The sequence below is a fragment of the Phyllostomus discolor genome, chromosome 1 (assembly GCF_004126475.2).
Source record: "Phyllostomus discolor isolate MPI-MPIP mPhyDis1 chromosome 1, mPhyDis1.pri.v3, whole genome shotgun sequence".
NCBI lineage: Eukaryota > Metazoa > Chordata > Mammalia > Chiroptera > Phyllostomidae > Phyllostomus > Phyllostomus discolor.
In genome coordinates, this window is record NC_040903.2 from 156,329,096 (window position 1) to 156,349,378 (window position 20,283).

General features: G+C 35.3%; 1 protein-coding gene across 3 annotated transcripts in view; it reads right to left on the minus strand.

The window, feature by feature from the left end:
* TTBK2 (tau tubulin kinase 2) overlaps positions 1–20,283 on the minus strand; it is a 133,602-nt gene that overhangs the window by 107,334 nt on the left and 5,985 nt on the right. For 2 of the 3 annotated variants that reach the window (XM_028505502.2, XM_036032247.1), the window contains exons 2-3: positions 5,665–5,800; positions 1,632–1,779 (exon numbers count right to left, since the gene is read on the minus strand). In XM_028505502.2, coding sequence (XP_028361303.1) covers positions 1,632–1,779; positions 5,665–5,733 — 217 coding nt within the window. In that variant the 5' untranslated portion in view covers positions 5,734–5,800. Of the gene's footprint in view, positions 1–1,631; positions 1,780–5,664; positions 5,801–20,283 lie in introns of those variants that run through there. The other variant, XM_036032254.1, reaches the window with a different exon arrangement.

Below are 20,283 nucleotides of genomic sequence, written 5' to 3' on the forward strand. Positions count from 1 at the left end.
GTTATGAGCAGACAGGAAAAATATTTTAGGTAATAGTATAAAATATAAAGGAGAAACTTAGCATCCAAGGGTCTCTAATTCATCTATTAAAAGGTATTAAACTGGTCTTCAAGGTTTATCACTTAGAATCTTGAGTAAAACATGGTCAAAACAGTCTAGACAACCTACTGAAAGGGCTACAAAGCTATCCTGCCTCACCTGGAAGGGTCAAGCAGGAGAAAGGCAGGTGAAGTTGTCCAGGACAAGTTGATGCTGACATACCCTTCATGGGCTTGGCTGAGAGTAAAGCAGATCTCCTAGGATCTGTAACCTCAGGAAGAGGTAACTCCAGCTGTACCCATTTGTGGTTTCTATGTGACTGAGCTGAGAACAGCTCAAAAGAAATAGAAAGGAGAAAAGGTGAGAAAAAGAGAATGCCATCTTTTTCCCTATTCTTCCTTCTCCAATTATCCTTTATTTTTTTTTGTAGTGATAATGGGTGCCTATCCACTGTCTTTCTGATTTCCCATCTTTCAGTAGAGCTAAGTTTGCACCAAAAATAACTATTAAATCTATAATTTTATTAGCATTGCATTCTACTTAAATGAGCCAACTGATAGAAAAACAAGGATAATCAGAGAGCTTAAGGCAAAGGGCAAAATTAAAAGAAGAGACATTGCCAGAATACATAATACATATTTCATTAACTTAATAGAAATTAACTGACTAAAATTCCAAACATCAGGAATTCACAAAGAGAACACATTCACCCAAAAGACTATACAAGAATGTGAGGGTCTAGACTACATAGTATTTTGTCCTTGATATTTCTACAATCTACAGTTACTTCCACCAATTACAGCCACTTCCTTTGCTCTATATGTTAGTACTAAATTCTCTTAGATATTGATAAAAGTCTCATAACAATATCAGTCCTTCTTGAGCTTAACAAGATCACTTAATGTGCTAATCACCTTTATTTAATTTTGATTCAGATAAAACATTTAAATATCACATGTCATTAAACTGAAAATACAAAGGTTAAACACAAACTAGCAATATATTCAAGGTTGAAATCACTGAATTGATGTCAGAAAAATAATTATTTATCTTTTTAATAAAAAAGAAATAGGAACACAAATAGTAAAACAGACTTCAAAAATAAAGACAGTGCCAGAAAGAGTTATTTTATGAAACTGAATTTAATGAATTCAACATGTAACAAACAGTAGTATTTCCATTCCATTCTGCAATGTGATTTGAAGGCAGTTTTATTCGTGTGACAAAAGCATGTTTAACACCCAAAGGTACCAGTAGAAACAACTCAGAGTTATTTATGTTTGGTTGTTTTTTTAAGGCATATTTTACTACAACAGACTTATGAAAACACTTTCTAAAACAAAATGTTTCAGGAAACTCATTCTCTTTCATCCTTACTTACCATGAAAATGAATTCTCAAAGTCCAATTATTCTACATAATGAATATTTCTATTATCATTAGTTAATGATAACATTTCTAAGAAAAAAGTACTCAGCATGTTTATTCCAATCTGGCACCAGAATATTAATGAATAGTTAAAGAATGTAATTTAGGTTCAGAAAGATAACAAGAAATTATAAATTGTTTGATATATCATACAAAGCAACTTACCTTGTAGTTTTTTCAATACAGCAACCTCCATTTTCAGAACTTGTTTTGGTTGTTGAGCTGATTCCACCTTCAATGCAACATTTTCCCTGGTAAGCATGTCCAAGGCATCGTAAATTTCTCCAAAGCCCCCACCCCCAATCTTCCTCAACTGTATAGGAAATAAGAATAAACACACACAAAATTACTAGAAAATTCTAAATGGAAACTAATTAGTCTTTGATATTTAGAAAATTATATATAATTTTGCTATTTCTATTTTATGGTAAATACTTACTAAAAGCTCTCACCTAAGCAATACTCATTCCTGATTTACATAAAAGACTACCAATTTTTGGACTCTCTCTGCACCAGTCCATGATGATAACATGGTCCTTTACTTATACTTAATCAAGTAAATTTTCAAAACCTATTGATTTGGCCAATCAGCAAAACACTGTACCATAAAAACAAAATTTTTATTTTTAAAGGAAGAATTTTCTTTTTCTAGTCTGTTAGATTAAGGAAACAATTAAAATAGCTTTGCTAGACCTGCTAATGGAAGAAAACTTTGGTTTCCAAGACTAGGGTAAAAAAAGCCATCAAAAGACTGTTGGGATCATGTTAAGAGAACTCAGAAGACAGCTTGAAGAGTGCCCCCTTAGTTAAATGAGACAATTTGAGCAAACAATAAGGATAATAAATACAATGAACTAGAACACATTAAATTTGTTTTAAATCCATGATTCTTTTTTTTTCTTTAAGATTTTATTTATTTATTTTTAGAGAGGGGAAGGGAGGGAGAAAGAGAGAGAGAGAAACATCAATGTGTCGTTGCCTCTCACATGGCCCCCACTGGGGATGTGGCGTGCAACCCAAGCATGTGTGCCCTGACTGAGAATGGAACCTGTGATGCTTTGGTTCGCAGCCAGCACTCAATCCACTGATCTACGCCAGCCAGGGCTGAAATCCATGATTCTTAATTATATTTTTAAAAATCTTGTTGGTCATTTTCAGACGACACTAGAGAACCAATTCATTATATATATTTTTATCCTCACCCAAGGTCATGCTTATTGATTTCCTTTTTTTAAGAAGAGGGGAAAGGAGGGAGAGAAACATTGGTCAGTTGCCTCTCACACATGCTCTGGCCAGTGACCAAATTCACAACCTAGGCATGTGCTCTGACTGAGAATCGAACCCGCTACCTTTCAGTTTATGGGACCATCAATGTTCTAACTAAATGAGACACACCAACCTGGGCCCAATTCATTATTTTGAAAATTGGTAAGTTAATAAAAAGAATCAAGCACTTATTCTGTTTTCCTAATCAAATTGTAACTCAAGTAATCAAATAGTTGATGATGAGAAATGTTTATCATCATGTATTTTATAAATGTACTTTAATAAATGAAAGAATGCTAGAGTATCACCAATCTGCAATTTCTAATGAACTGACAGACCTACACAATGATGATCCATTGCATTAACACCACAAAATGATGGGCAATCGAACATTATGTGCCTCCTTTTGAAAGTTTACAATACCTTTTCTGAAAAACTGCCACCTCAGATTAGATCTGATCTCAGATTTAATCAAGCCTCTATATATAATTAACAATTTACATAAACCACATAACAGAGAAACACGTTAACACCACATGGAAGCAATCAGAAAAATCCAACTCATGGGAAATTGTACAGGCAAATGGTCTCGTTTCTCCAACTAATAAATTGTAAGTAAAATGAAAAAACCCTAAAAATTAAAAAACCCTAAGTGATATATCACCAACTGCAAAATCCAAACATTTGTTAATTTGATTCAAATCATTAAAAACTTTTTCCAATAAATCATCTTGGGCAAGGGAAACAAAAAACAAAATCAACAAATGGGACTATATCAAACTAAAATGTTTTTGCACAAAAGGAAAACCATCAACAAAATGAAAAGAAAACACATTGAATGGAAGAACATATTCACTGATACACATCTGATCAGGGGTTAATATCCAAAATTTATAAAGAATCTGTAAAACTCAACACCAAAAAAAACAAACAATCCAATTAAAATGAGCAAAGGACCAGCCTGAATAGACACTTCTCCTGAAAGGACTTACAGATGACCAATACACATATGGTAAGTGCTCAACACCATCAATCATCAGAGAGATGCAAATTAAAACCACAATGAGCTATCACTTCACACCTGTCAGAAAGGCTATCATCAATAAATCAATAAACAACAAGTGTTGTGAAGGATGAGGAAAAAAAGGAACCCTCATGCATTGTAAGTAAGAACACAGACTCGTGCAGCCATTGTTTAAATCAGTTTGGAGTGACCTCAAAAATATTAAAAATTGAACTGCCATAAGACCCAGTAATACCACTTCTAGAAATATATCCAAAGAAACCAGAATAATTAATTTGTAAGAATGTATGTACCCCTATGTTCATAGCAGCATTATTTACAATAGCCAAGATTTGGAATAGCACAAGTGGCCATCAGTAAACAAATGGATAAAAAAGCTATGGAATATTTACATAATGGAATACTACTCAGAAGTAAAAATGAAGGAAATCTTCCCTTTGTAACAGCTTGGATGGATCTGGACAGCATTATGCTAAGTGAAATAAGCTAGTCAGAGAAAAACAAGTACCATATGATTTCACTCATGTAGAATCTAATGAACAAAATAAACAAACAAATGGAAACACTTATAGATACAGAGAACAGACTGAGCTGTCAGAGGGGAGGAGAGTTGCAGGGCTGAGTGGAAAAGGTGAAGGGATTAAGCAAAACAAAAAGACAGACAACAGTATAGACACAAACAACAGCATAGTAATTATCAGAAGGGAAAGGGGCTACAGGCAGGTAGAAGAGGGTAAGGGGGAATAAATGGTGATGGAAGGACACTTGACTTGGGACAATAAATGCATAACACAACATACAGATGATGTATTATAGAATTGTACACCTGAAACCTATATAATTTTACCTTGCAATGTCAGCCTAACGCAGTCAATTTAAAACAATAATAATTTACAAAACAATCAAGGCATCCCAGACCAGTGTGGTCAGCTGGCTGGGCATTAACCCGCAAAGCAAAGGTCACTGGTTTGATTCCCAGTCAGGGGCACATGCCTAGGTTGTGGGTTAGGTCCCCAGTTGGGGTGCATATGAAAAACAACTAACTGATGTTTCTCTCTCACATCGATGTTGCTCTCCCTCCCTCCCTCTCTACCTTGCCCTCTCTCTAAATAAAATCTTAAAAGAAAACAATCGGGAATGTGAAAGCTAGAAAGATACTTAATGCTATTAAAACATTATTACTTTTTTAGGTATACTAATAATAATATTATGATTATATTTTAAAAAGAAATCTTTACGTTTTAGAGATATACACTGGGCCCTGGCCCAGTAGCTCAGTTGGTTAGAGCACTGTCCCAATAGGCCATGGTTGTGGGTTTGATCCCCAGTCAGGGAATATATAGGAATCAAATAATGAATGCATAAATACGTGGAACAACAAATCAATGTCTGTCTATCTCTCAAATCAATAGAGATACCTACTGAAGTACATATAGAAAAAGGCTAAGGGAAAAGATATGCTTAAAAATATTCTGAGAGGGATAAAAAGATAAAACAAGATTGACCATAAATTGATAGCTGTTTAAGCTGCAGCATGAGTTCATAAGAGGCTCACTATATCAGTTGTCACTATTTTTATGTATACTTACAATTTTCCTTAATAAAAGGTTTAAAAAGAAAAAGCAGTTCATTGTACTATATTTTAAAAAATTTGTTCTTTTCCTAAGTGTACTATTATTTACATTACTCAGTATTAGGTATCAGAGGTTAGAAAAATTTACTACTATATAAAGCAAGAATAAGAATTAAAACATAAACCAAACTTAATCATAGGTTAAAAAAGAACTGAAAATAACTGCTTTAGAAAGCAATGTATGTATTATTCCACAATGAAATGTTATTTTTAATCAAGACACTAAAAATTACCCCCCAAATGCGCTCTCCCCAACCTCTGATATGTACACTCACCACTTTCCATCTTTCTTTGACCAGAATTCCAACACTGAGAATATCCGGCTGCTCTCCTCCTCCACTCATTGCAATTCACTGATATGATAGAATGGCTACACAAGCATCCAGCTCCCAAGGGTGGTTTCCATTTAACCTAGAAGAAAGGAAGGAAACAGCAACAGCATATCAGGGCTACCTAATTAATACAAACATTCCAGTACCAAGTAGCACTACTAATCCTGTACATTAATTAGGTTGCTTTGTTGGAAAGGAGGGGGGAACCCATAAATTCAGTTCCGAAAGCTGTTTAGTGCGTATTTTTAAAAAGTACTTACCTTTCCATTACAGATACCCAATAACATAGCTAAACATTATAAAACATTACATTATAACACATATAATTTACAATACCTGAGATTGCTAACCTATAGGGAAAGCCACAGTGTCAGCAGAAGTTGACCCAGACAGACCACTATCCTGAGTACAACATACCGCTAAAGAAAAAGATACAGTGCCTAATTTATAACAGCTTATAATTTAATAGGTTTTAAGGCAGAGCTTATAATCATCAGAGCTAATGAAATTTTAAAATGTTACATAGTGCACACTTAAAATGCATAGGAAATAAATATGAGCCATAGAAAAGGGCTGTTGATCAAACCCAATACAATGGTTTTGTAAGAAAAAGAGAACATAAAAAGCCAGCCTACAGAAAATTAAGATACAACAGAAAAATATGGCCTAAAGGAGATAAAAACTGTGACCTAATATTATGGAACAAACTAACATAAGGAACAAAGGCTTTCAAACAACTTTAATTGAACAACAATAAGAAAATTAATAAATAAAATTAAATAGAAAAGAAAAAAGGCAACATAAATCATAAGTAGAACAGCTCTTAACTGAGAGAGCTGGGCAACAGGAAAACACAAAAGGAAACCTGAGTGAACCCATAGAAGAATCAGAAATGAAGGCTCAACTAGAAGAGACATAAGAGGAGACACCACACAAATAGTAGAGAAAAAGAGAAAGGAGAAAATGAAAAAACATTTTTTAAAAATTTAAACATTAAAAGTAATTTTAAAAAGGCAAAGTAAATACAAAATACATATTATACAAGGCCCCAAAATAGAAAATCAAAGCTATAAATTAGAACAAATATTAGCCATTGTAATTCAAGAAAATGTTCTAGAAATAAAAAAGGCTAAATATGCATGTTGAAATGTGGTATAGCATGCACCTCAGAACACAACTCAGGAGTTCAACACCAAGACACAGCTTAATAAAACTAGATTTTAAAGGGGGAAGAAACTCACTGGGCATCATGCAGAAAGTACTAATTACTTATAACAGAAAGAAAATCAGACTGACAATAGGCACTGGTACACACAGCTTATGTTAGTAGACAATGGTATATGTATGTAAATACCAAGAAAATAAAATGTGAGCCTAGGATGCTATATCCTACCAAACTAACCTTCAAGACTAAATGAAATAAGCAGTCACAAAACTTAAAGAATATTGTTCCCAGGAAATGCCCCTAGAAATCAACAAGTATCAGACAATCAAGAAATTATGGTAGAAGATTTGGAATGAGGATTAGCCTGAAAAGGCCCAAAAGCAATGATTACCCAGTAGCAATGAGCACCCCTGCTTCTAGATTGTAGACTCTAAACATCATTTCCCACTAAAACAAATCAAGGCTTCTTAAAGAAATGGCTTAGTCCCCTAAAGAAATGGCTTAAGATGCCCTTAAATACAGGACATCTTGTCAAATGAGAAAGTAAAAATGTTAACAATACTACTACAGACAGCTCAAAAGGAAATCAGAGACAACTAACAGAATTCTCACTTGCCAAGCATGAAACAATTTGAGCATATACAAGAAAGGTAATTACAATGATTGGAAAACATCAAAAATATAAATGTCCATAAGTTTATAATGACACTCAAAAAAATTCCTCTCTGGTAAATTTTGAAGGTTGCTAAGGAATAACTATTCTGAAGATCAGAAAATAGGTAGAAATAAGCATTTATCCTATCTTTCTGATATGAACAGTATTTCTGGAAAAAAACAAATAGATTAGGGCAGCTTATTCAATTGTGGCTAATAAATGCATAAGAAATTATAAAATTAGAAATCACCTAGAGGTAAGAATTCCAATCCCTGGTTAAATAATGAATCTACACAACAACCATCAACCACTGCTAAAATCATATGGTAAATAAGGTAGTTGGGGATCTTTAATACAAAAGGATCAAGTCGAACCCATTGATCAATTTTAACATCACTAAAAAGCAGGACAATGGAAGATAAGTGCTTCCTGATATGATGCAACAAAATATTCTCAGTACCACCTATAAAATATCCTGCCAAAAAAAGAGAAGAACCTAACTCGAATCAAACGTCTAGATTTAATTATCAGGTTATAAAAATAAGGGGACTAGGATCATACGTTAAATATCAACATAAGGATACAATGAGCTAAATCCATAATGCTCAATATCCTAAAGCAGTGCTCTGCATCTCTGTGGATGGGGGTGATAAGGGAGAGGGTGCAGAGGAGAGAAGAGCTTCTTTCACAGCCAGTTCTTAGGGGTGGGGACCCCGGCCCTAAAGAACAGGAAGTCCCAGTTTCTCCAACAAATGGCACAGAAAATAAAAGAGCTTATACTTATACTACACATCACAAGAAAGAAGATATATGACAACCTATGGCAACACCTAGAGAGAAAGAGAACAACATTTTTAAAGTACTGAAAGTAAAAAGCACTGTCAGCCCAGAATTCTGTATTGAGGGATAATCCCCAAAGGACATCCTCAGATAATGAAAATTTAAGATTACATGATCTCAGCAGAGCTTCTGGGAAAGAATTACCAAAGAAATTTATTTTGAGAAAAGGGTACAAAGGGAAACTTAGAATGACAGGATGACAGGAATGAAGAAAGAGCACAACAGAAACCTACATAAATATTAGACCAATCTCCTCTTACATTCTTCAAAATATGCTTGCCAATTAGGAGCAAAAATTATAACAATGCCTGAAAGGATTTTCAATGTACATGCATATAATTCATAAGACCACTACAACATAAAGGTGGAATGTTAAAGAGACCTATATGATAGTGATTAAGTTTTTGCGTTCCCCTTGGCATGGTAATATAATAATTCTAGTAGAGTGTGAAAAATTAGGTAGGTATTTTGCAAATCCTCCATCCACCACTTAAAATACAACTATTCAATAAGACATAGTGAAAAGCAAAAACGGATGAGGTAGAGTAGAACACCAAAACATGTTAAAATAATCCAAAAGAAGGTAGGAAAGGAGAAATAGAAAAATAAAAACAGAGGGCACAAATATAAAAAAAATAATACAATGTTTGACCTAAATCCAAATATATCTGTAATCACCCTTTTTATTAATGGTTTATAAAACTAAAAATAAGAAAATATAGGAAATTGGACAGATAAATGCAGAAAAAATGAAACTAGACCACCTTCTTACACCACACCCCAAGAATAAATTAGAACAAAATGAATTAGAACTTAATTGTTGGACCTGAAACCATAAAAATCCTAGAAGAAAACATAGGCAACAAAATCTCAGACATTGCTCACAGCAATATTTATCTGATATATCTCCTCAGGCAAGGGAAACAAAAGAAAAAACAAACAGATGGGACTATATCACTAAAGTTTTTGCACAGCAAAGGAAATCATCAACAAAATAAAGACAATCCACAGAATGGGAGAACATATTTGCCAATACACTGATAAGGGGTTAATATCCAAAATTTATAAAGAACTTATAAAACTCAACACCAAAAAAACCCCAACCCAATTAAAGATATAGTGTGCTCATGGACTGGAGAGCTTAATATTGTTAAGATGTCCATTCTACCTAAAGCAATCTACAGATTCAATGCAGTCCCTATCAAAATACCAATGATATTTTTCACAGTACTAGAATAATCCTAAAATTTATATGAAAACACAAAAGACCCCAAATAGACAAAGCAATCTTGAGAAAGAACAACACAGCTGAAGGTAGCATACTACCAGATTTCAAACTGCACTACAAAGCTATAGTAATCAAAACAGTATAGTACTTGCACAAAAACAGAAACATAGATCAACCAAATAGAAATCCCAGAAATCAATCCACAGTTATATGGCCAATTTACTCTATGACAAAGGAAGCAGGAATAGTTGTAGACAATGGAGAAAAGGGTCTTTTCAATAATGGTGTCAGGGAAACTGGAGAGATACATGCAAAAAAAAAAAAGCTAGATCATCTTCTTATACCATATACAAAAATAAATTCAAAATGGATTAAAAACTTAAATGTAATACCTGAAATATAAAACTCCTACAATAAACCATAGGAAGTAAAATCTATGATAGCAGTCATAGCAATACACTTTTGGATATGACTCCTTGGCAAGAACTACAAAAGCTAAAATAAACCAATAGAACTACATCAAACTAAAAAGCTTTTGCACAATGAAGGAAACCATCAACAAAATGAAAAGACAACCTACTGAATGCGAGAAGATATGAGGTATTTGCAAATGATATAACCCATAAGGGATTCATATCCAAATATATAAGAAGCACATGTAACTCAGCATCAAAAAAACACAAACATTTGATTGAAAGATGGGCAGAGGATCTGAATAGACATTTCTCTAAAGACATACAGATGGCCAACGGACACATGAAAAGATATTTAACATCACTAATCTCAGGAGAATGCAAAATAAATCACAAAGAGATATTATTTCACATCTGCCAAACGGCTACTGTCAAAAGACAAGAAATAACAAGTGTTTTTGAGAAAAGGGAACCATCATGCGCTATTGGTGGGGTTGTACTGGTGCAGCCACTACGGAAACCAGTATGGTTAAAAACAGAACTACCATATGACTCAGTGATTCCACGTTTGGACATTTATCCCAAGAAAACAAAAAAAACTGATTAAAAAAGATATATGCATCCCTATGTTCACTGCAGCATTATATATAATATAGCCAAGATATAGAAGCAACAGATAGATAAATGGATAAAGAAGATGTGAGATATGTGTGTATTCTTTTTATGGCTGAGTAATATTCTTTTACATATATAAAATATTCCAGTATTATATATAACAGAATATTACTCAAATATATATAATGGAATGTTACTAAAATAATATATAATGGAATATTACTAAGCCATAAAAAGAATGAAATCTTGCCATTTGCAACAACATGAATAGGCCTAGAGAGTATTATACTAAGTTAAATAAGTCTGACCAAGGAAGACAAATAATATGCTATTTCACTTATATGTGGAATATAAAAAAAGAAACAAAACAAAAACAGACTCGTGGACACAGAGAACAAACTGATGGTTGCCAGAGAGAAAGGTGTAAGAAGGAAGAGCAAAAACAAAAAAATTAAGGATATTCAGAAGTACAAAGTTCTAGTTATAAAATAAATAAGTCACGAAAATGCAATGCACAGCAAAGGGGATATGAGCAGTGACACTGTAATAACTGTACAGTAACAAACGGCCACTGGACTTATGGTGATCACTGTGTAAGGTATATAGATGATAAGCTACTGTGTTATACACCTGAAACTAATATGTTGTGTATCAACTTTAATAAAAAATGAGTAAGTCCCAGGCCGGATAGCTCAGTTGGTTAGAGCATCATCCCAATATCCCAAGGTTGTGGGGGTTCAACCTCTGAACACAGGGCACATGCAAATATAAATAAGTGAAACAACAAATTGATGTCTGTCTGTCTCTCTCTCTCAAATCAATACAAAAAAAAAAAAAGGCCCTGGCTGGGTAGCTCAGTCAGTTAGAACGTCATCCCCGTACACCAAGGTTACAGGTTCCATACAAGAATCAACCGATTAATGAATAAATAAGTGGAAGAACAAATCAATGTTTCCTTCTCTCTCTGCCCTCTTCCCCTCTTTCTCTAAAAATGATCAATTTAAGAAATTAAAATCAATGAAAAGTGAATAAATAGAAATGGCCTAAACATACCACTGAAGAGAAGATTATCAAGATGAATATGATTTCTACCATAAATTCACTTCAAAATTAATAATATTTTTAGGTTAAAAGCAAAGGGATTCCCACTACTGCTCTAGTTCTCTTTACTCTCTAAACAGTAGTTTAATCCTGACATATCTACATGCATCAGCAAAATGCTGGGAGCATTTTTGTAACCTGGAAGAATAAATTAATTTATAGTTAATTTTACTTGGAAGCAGACCAAATATGACTTCATATTAAGGCAGCATTAGGTAATATATGGAAAATATCATTAACTGTAAACTCATCCAAATATAATTTACCATTTTCCAGAATTTCCAGCACAGGGCTTCCTGAAGAGAGAGCCATTGTTCAATTACAGCTCAGTGTGGGTAACAAAGTGAAATTTAGAAGTTATCTATTTGATATTTAACTCTTTACTAAATCTTTAAATTTTTGTCTCAGTATATATTGCTCTTCAATTATACAAGATGTCTATTCAAGTGACAGATCAATAGATACACAAAGGGTAGTACGTACAATGGAACATTATCCAATCTTAAAAAGAAAGGAAATTCTTACACATGCTACATGAATGAACTTTGAAGATGTTCAAATGCTAAATGAAATAAGGCAGTCACAAACAGTATTGTAAAATATATGATTTCATTTATAATGGGGACCTAGATTAGTCAAATTCTTAGGGACAGAAAGCAGTTTCTGTCTTGCGGTTGCCAGGAACTGCAAGGAGCGGGGAACAGTATTTAATTTAGGGATTAATATGTGCAGTGTTTCATTGTGGGAAGATGAACAAGTTGTGGAGATGGATGGTGGTGATGGCTGCACAACAATGTAAATGTACTTAATGCCACTAAATTATACACTTAAAAATGGTAAATATGTATATTTTTAACAAAGAAAAATTTAAATTTTAAATAAAATTACTAGGTACCCCTCAGATATAAGTACAATATCAAATAACTGTCACTATCTCTATTTCTTTTTCTTTTCTTAAGGAAACAAATCCATTTTATTTACTTTTCATTAATTTTAAGTCCTTGAGGGGAACAACATTACAAAGATTCTGTGTCCAATGGCCTTAGCAAGAAGGTTTTTGGGATTTAACATGAGCCATGCCACTGTTACTATGAGCACGCGTTACCTTTCCCCAGATTACTCCAGTTTTGTGCCGCTAGGAGTTGTTGTGTTTTTCTGTGCTTTGTACACATAAGCACATCTCTTGGCATAGAAAGAATTCAGTTTCTTCTCAAGCATACACATCTTCAAGTTTAAGAAGAGCTATGTGCTCCCTCTGGTTCCAGAGACCCTACTCATAGCCAGCAAAAATGGCCTTGGACCACAGCCTTCCAGACATACGGTATTTTTCGTTATACAAGTCCTGTTCCCACAGGCCTCCACAGACTCCACGATCTACCTCATTTGAAATTACCAGTGAAAAGATCATGGAACAAAGTGGTATCTTACATAGAATCCTTCAGAACACTGAAGTAAATCTAAGAATACACCTATTCCAACTAGGAAATGAACCCTAGGGGAAAAGCCCAGAATCCTTTAAGCTACCAAGGTATATTAGACTGCTTCTGAAATGGCTCCCCATGAATCCCATCTTGTGCTATTGATCCTCTTCTCTTGAGTGTGGGTGGATTTAGTGCCTTGTCTCTAATGAACAGAATACAGCAAAAGTGATAGGCTGTCACCTCCCAGATGTATTATAGAAGACTGTAGCATCTACCTTCCTCACATTCTCTTTGACTCTTCCTACTTGCTCGCACTGATGAAGTGAGCGGCCAAGGCAAGGCCCACATGGCAAAGAACTGAAGGCAGCCTTTGCTGGCAGTGCTGATTCCACTTTCAATAGGTGTTGTATCAACATCTAGCAGGGAACCCAAGCCCTCAGTCCAACCACCCACAAGGAGTGAGCTTGGAAATGGATCCTTCTCCAGTCAAGCCTTGTGATGACTACAGTCTACCTTGATCTCAGCCTGTGACCAACCCTGAAACAGACTACCTATACCTAGATGAGTCACACCCAAAATTCTGGCCCAAAGACACTGTGAAATCAGTAAGTGCTGTTTTAAAACACAAGTTTTGGGTAATTTGTTATGCAGCAATAGATAACTATTATAATATAATAGGCTTTGTTGGTATGGGCAACAGCATCTTAAAGTTGTACCTAAAGTATAGGTTCTTTTTGATTCCACATCATGAATTACAGTATATCTGAAAAATTGATGTAACTGGCTGCAGCAACAATGCTGTCAAATAATTATTTGGGATTTATTTTTCCAATAATGCTAATAACAAAATTAATCACTCTTGGTACAATAATCCAGATACTACAGGAGAGCAACTAAATAAATTCTTCCTTGGCAATATCCTCAATGACCTAAAATAAAGGAGTAAAGAGCATGCTAATGAATTCAGACAATGATGCTAAATCTGGAGGTGTTGCCAAAACAGACCCAAATAAAATCAAAATATGGAAAGAATATACTAAATGGAGATTCAATTTGTAAAACAACATGTGGTGAAAATCATTTGAAACATTTGCTAGGTAGAAAAAGATTGAGAAGAAAATGGCTGGCAAATTAATAAGTAAGCACTGACAATCCCCTAGATTACAAACTCCATCAAGATGAAGACTATATCACAATCATTATATTCTCTGCCAAAATAAAAATTATAAACTTTACATTTTATCAATAGATATTTGATGAAGTAAATTAATCAGCTGAGAATGAAACATCAAACTGTATGTAATTTAAAAGTCATATAGATATGCATACAAAAATATAATAAAAAGATGAAAGGAAAATGAGAAATAAACAGAGAATGAAAATAATAAGAGGCACAAAAAGCAAATGGATAAAAAACTGTATAAGCATTCCAAAAACATAAACCAGACCAAGCTACACTTAATGGAGAGAAACCCTTGTATGATATTATTTGAGAAATTAACATAACACTGCAGTGTGTTTACTGTCTTCTAACTTCAGGGGCCAGCCCTCTCTGTGAAATAGTGACTGAGACCTGACTACCTAGATTCAAATCCTGGCTGTATAACCGAGGGCCCATCACTTACTGTCTCTGTGCCTCAGATTCCTTATCTATAGTGGCTATAGATTAAAAGTGAGAATACTAGTACATGACATCTGTAAAGTGTTTATCACAGTGCCTGGCACACTGACTGTGCTCAATAAATAGTAGTTCATCATTCTGCATGCTTATTAACCAGCAGAAGGGAAAACAGTCACATTTACAGACATAATACTGTCTAAAACAGTACCTGTATTGCCTGAATGTTAATGAAAGGAAATTACCATGTTTGATTGGGGGCTTAGCATTTAAACCTATTATATAGCTACTATTTATCAAATTTATATAAAAGTGTTTCTGTCAACAAGAGAAAAATTACAACTGAGATATCAAATTAAGTTATAGCATTTATATTACTATAATTTTGCTTTTAAAGTTAAGAGAAAATTAGCTGATCAAAAAGGGAATAAAAAACCAATGCTACCTACTATATTTCTAGATTGGAAAAAGTATAAATTAGATCCCAAATGTGTTTTGGCTTGAGGCAAATTTGAGTACCTGCCTACCTAAAGGAAGGAAGCATTACCATAGTGAACATCAAATAAATATTTAATGTTTTATTTTATTTATTTTTAGAGAGAAGGGGAGGGAGAAAGAGAGGGAGAGATACAATAATGTGTGGTTGCCTCTTGTGAGCCCCTACTGGGCGCCAGTGCTGGCTCGAAATCCAGGCATGTGCCCTGACTGGGAATCAAACTAGCAATGCTTTGGTTCGCAGGCCAGCACTCAATCCACTGAGCCACACCAACCAAGGCAAGAAATTCTTTAAAAATAAAAAATTAGACTCTCATATACTGCTGGTAGGAACATACTTTGGAAAACAGTTCTGTATTATAAAGCAAAGCTGAAAATATGTTCACCCAGTGACCTAGTAACGTTTTTCCTAGGTATATATCCTACCAACACTCCTTTCTCTTGTGTACCAGAAAACATATTCAAGAATGTTCATAGCCATACTGTCCATAGATGCCAACCAAAATGTCCAGCAAGAGAAGAATGGATAAATTGAAGTGTATTCATACAGTAAAAAAAAAAAAGTATTAGTTTCCTACTGCTGACACACAAATTACCATAAATTTAGTGGCAAAGCAACACAAATTTATAATCTTGCAGCTTTTGATATCAGAAGTCCAGGCTTCCCTAGGGCTAAAATCAATGTGTCAGCGAGGTTGCGGAAGCTCTAGGGGAGACTACCTTTCCTGGCCTTTTCCAGCTTCTAGAAGCTGCCTGCATTCTTAAACTCATGGCCCCATCCTCCATCTCCAAGCTAATATTGGAGCATCGTCAAATATCTCTCTCTGACCTCTGCTTCCTTCCATCATCACATCTTATTTTTCTCTGACAAAATATATATGCCTCCTTCTTATAAGGTTCCTTGTGATTACATGAAACTCACCTCTAAAGGAACAAATTTAAAGGTCAAATGGACAAAAACTAGCGGGAGGGTGGTAATGGGAGGGAAGTTTGGAGGGCTGGGTGGGTGGGCTGGATTGGGAGTAAAAGGGAGAAAACTGTACTTGAACAACGATTAAAATTAAAAAAAAAAAAGAAAAAAACAAAAGAAACTCACCTGGATAATCAAAGATAACATCCCCATCTCAAGAGTCTTACCTTAATCACACCTGTAGAGTCCCTTCTGTCATATAAGGATGTACTGTACTCACAGGTTTCAGGAAGAACATGAATATCTTTGGGGGACCATTACCCTACCCACCACAAAAAATATACTAAATTGAAAATGAAGAAACTACTGCTACACTGAACTACATGAATGACTCTTACAAAGGGTACTGAAAACAAAATCAAGCAAAACAAAAATATACATATAAGTCTTTTATATAAAGTTAAAAAATAAGCAAAACTAAACTATGTTAAATAGGGATACAAACATAGGTAGTAGTAAGTCTACCTAAAAAAATCAAGAACATGATATTTCACAAAATCACAAGAATGAATTCTTTGGGGGTAAAAAAGGGGGATGATATCAGAGGAAGGGGTTTCTAAGATGCTGGTAATGTTCAATTTCTTCACAATTTGGCTTTACAATTATTCTTTCAGATATGTTTTATGTACTCTATGAGTAATATATCTTATACAAAAAAAACAGTAACAAGTAACATAATCATATAAACAAGAGGTAGGGAAAGCAGATACAAATAGGCAACAACCACCTAGCAGTGAGACAAGACAGCAGGAGACTGTCCCACCTATGTAAAGGTGAAAAGCCAGTTAACCTGAGATTTGAGCATGAGGCAGAAATCTAGGCTGAGAGTAAAGAAATAGGCTTAGAATCACATACACAATTTACAATGTCTGCCTATTAGGCTATGAATTTTTTAGCTCAAGAGCAGAACACTACTCATCTTCATATTCTTAGTACTAGCATAATACTTATTACAGAACAACCTCCAATAAATTTTTAATGAATGGAAGAATGAGATGTCTTTCATCTCCTATATGACTGAATGAAATTAAGTAGTCCTCGAGCAAATAATTGAGAATCAATTTGAAAATTCAACATATAGTCATTCAATAAATGTTATGAACACATTAAAGAATAGAAGTATAATGCATTGGACAGGGTGATCATACAAAGTTTCCCAGAAGAGGTGGGCATGATTTACAGTGGTTTGGTAAATTGCAAAATAGCCACAAATTCCCTCCATTCCTCTATACCAGGTCTGTCTAGAAATAGTCCAGCCACTGTTAATATAACAACAACAGTTTGTGTGACATGATGTAACCTGGCAGCCAAGGAGAGTGGGCTGGAATGTGCATGCGTGAACAATGATGACTTCACTGTACTAGTCAGTGGGAGCAGTAGATGCCCTTGAGTGACCATGTGTACTGTGTGGCTGTCGCATTCAAAATGACTGAGCAAGTAGAACAACAAATCTGCACTGAATTTTGCATTAAGTATGAACATTCCTCAACCGAAACTATTCCAGTGATTCAGCTATGGGCAACTGGTGATTGGCAGCTTCATCAAAACAACATGCCTGCATATGCATCACATCTCATTCAGAGTTTTTTGGGGAAACATCAAATCACCCAGGTGACTCAGTCCCCCTACAGCCCAGATTTGGCACCCTGTGACTTCTGGCTTTTCCCCAAAATAAAATCACCTTTGAACAGGAAGAGATTTCAGACTGTTAATGAGATTCAGGAAAATACAACAGAGTAGTTGATGGCAACTAGGAAAACTGTGTGAGGTCCCAAGATGCGTTTGACGGGGACTGAGGCATCACTGTCCTACGTACAACGTTTCTTATATATTGTATTTTCTTCAATAAATGTCTCTATTTTTCATATCACATGACTGGATACCTTCTGAACAGACCTGGTATACTTCCCTTTACAATGTGATCTTGCTGCAATCCCATCAAGAGAGAGAGTTTCTTTCTCCATCCTGAAAATTGGGGTTGGCTCTGTGACTTGCTTTACCCAACAAGACATCAAACATGACCCAGAAGCTTGAAAAGCACTTATGCACTGGAAACTTGCCCTCTTTTGCTGGTTTTGGGACCCAGATTGTGAAAAAACCGAAGCTGCCTCACTTGAGTGAGCCCAGACAAGACCGCCATTCTGCTGAGCCCAAACTGCCAACCCATGGAATAGTTGATAAATTATTATTTTCTAGCCTGTGAACTTTGGAATGGTTTGTTTCAAGGCAAAAGCTAACTGATGGAGGAGGTAAGGAAAGCCACGGAAGAGGAAATGAGCACAACATACAAGTGTGTGGGTAAATGAATGTATACATTAGTCTAAATGGAAAAACAGTTCTGATTGTGGACAAAGAATACATAGACCTGAAAGGAAAACTGAGTTAAGACTAAAAATCAGGCTAGGAACAGGATGGATTTTATTCTATTTCAGTAGACAAGGGGGAGCCACTGAAGGACTTCAGAGCAAAGATAGGACATAATGCAAGAGGAAAGGAAGTCTAGTTAGGACTACTATAATCTAGACAGACTGAAGCAATAAAATTCAAAATTCTCCTACATTTGGGGGGAAGCTTGATAATTCACTAAATAGATAAGAGCATGGCTTTATAAATGCTGCATATAGTTTATGTAAGACTCTGCTCTTTAACTGAAAAATAGAAAATTTATTTTAATCTCAATGGGAACAGTGCTAGAATTAATCATCAGACAAGCTTATGACGTGTCTAAAGGGTAAGAAAATATTTTTTACTCTATATTTGAACATAAGAATAATATAGAGATTTCTAATGATACCATAACTGTGAAATATGATTCCTCTTTGAGATTTTAATATACCCACAATACCATTTCAGCTTCTGGCCTCCACAGTGTAACAGGGATAAGATTTACCCCCTACCTCAAACAACTAGAAAGACAAATTATATGAAATGAAACAATGGATTTTAGGCATGAGGCAACAGGCAGGTACAGAACAGAGATCCCTAAGGGAAGGGATATAAATGAGCTAAGCCTTGTAATTGCCCCCACCTCACTGCCTAGACTCTAGGCCCTAGAGAGTTTCCAGGCCATAGCACAGGAATCGGGAGCCCAGAGCCCTGGAATCTCCATGAGTTTAGGAGACAGATTTCAAAGTTTTGGGGGAGACCAAGGCAGGGCAGAACACTGGAAAGGAGAGCTGCACAAAGAATGAGCTATAGATATCTAGAGAGAGTTCCCCTTAAGGTTTTGGCTGAGTACTTATCAGTGCACGTGTATGAGGAAATGATCAAGGCCAGGGAAAGGACCACTAGAAACAAGCAGACAGAAAATCTGTGATGCTCACATAGGGCCATGAATAATTTGTATGCTCACCAGAGTATAAGACCTTCCAAAATTTTAAGGGCCTATCCCTGGCTGGGTGGCTCACTTCGCTGGACATCATCCTGTGCACCAATGTTGCCAGTTTGATTCCTGGTCAGGGAACATACCTAGGTCATACCTAGGTTCAATCCCCAGTCAGGGTGCAGAGGGAAGGCAACCAGTCAATATTTCTCTCTCACATCAATGTTTCTGGGGTTTTTTTTTCTCTCTCTCTTCCCCCCTCCCTTTATCCCTCTTCCTTTCCTTCTCCCTTCCTCTCCAAAATCAATAAACATATCCACTGGTGAAGATTAAAAAATATTTATTTTGCCCTGGCTGGCGTAGCTCAGTGGATTGAGCGCAGGCTGTGAACCAAAGTGTCGCAGGTTCGATTCCCAGTCAGGATACATGCCTGGGTTGCAGGACATGACCCCCAGCAACCGCACACTGATGTTTCTCTCTCTTTCTCTCTCCCTTCCCTCTCTAAAAATAAATAAATAAAATCTTTAAAAAATATGTATTTTAAAAAAATTGAGTCTTGAGTGAATCAAGGTTTTTAAAAAATAACTGCATCCCAGAACAAATCCCCAAAATATTTAAAGGAAAACAAACAAATATATTCAGCACACAGCAATTTAACATCACAATGTCTAGCATCCAAACAGAAATTACCAGGGCTGCAAACAAGGTGATATATCACT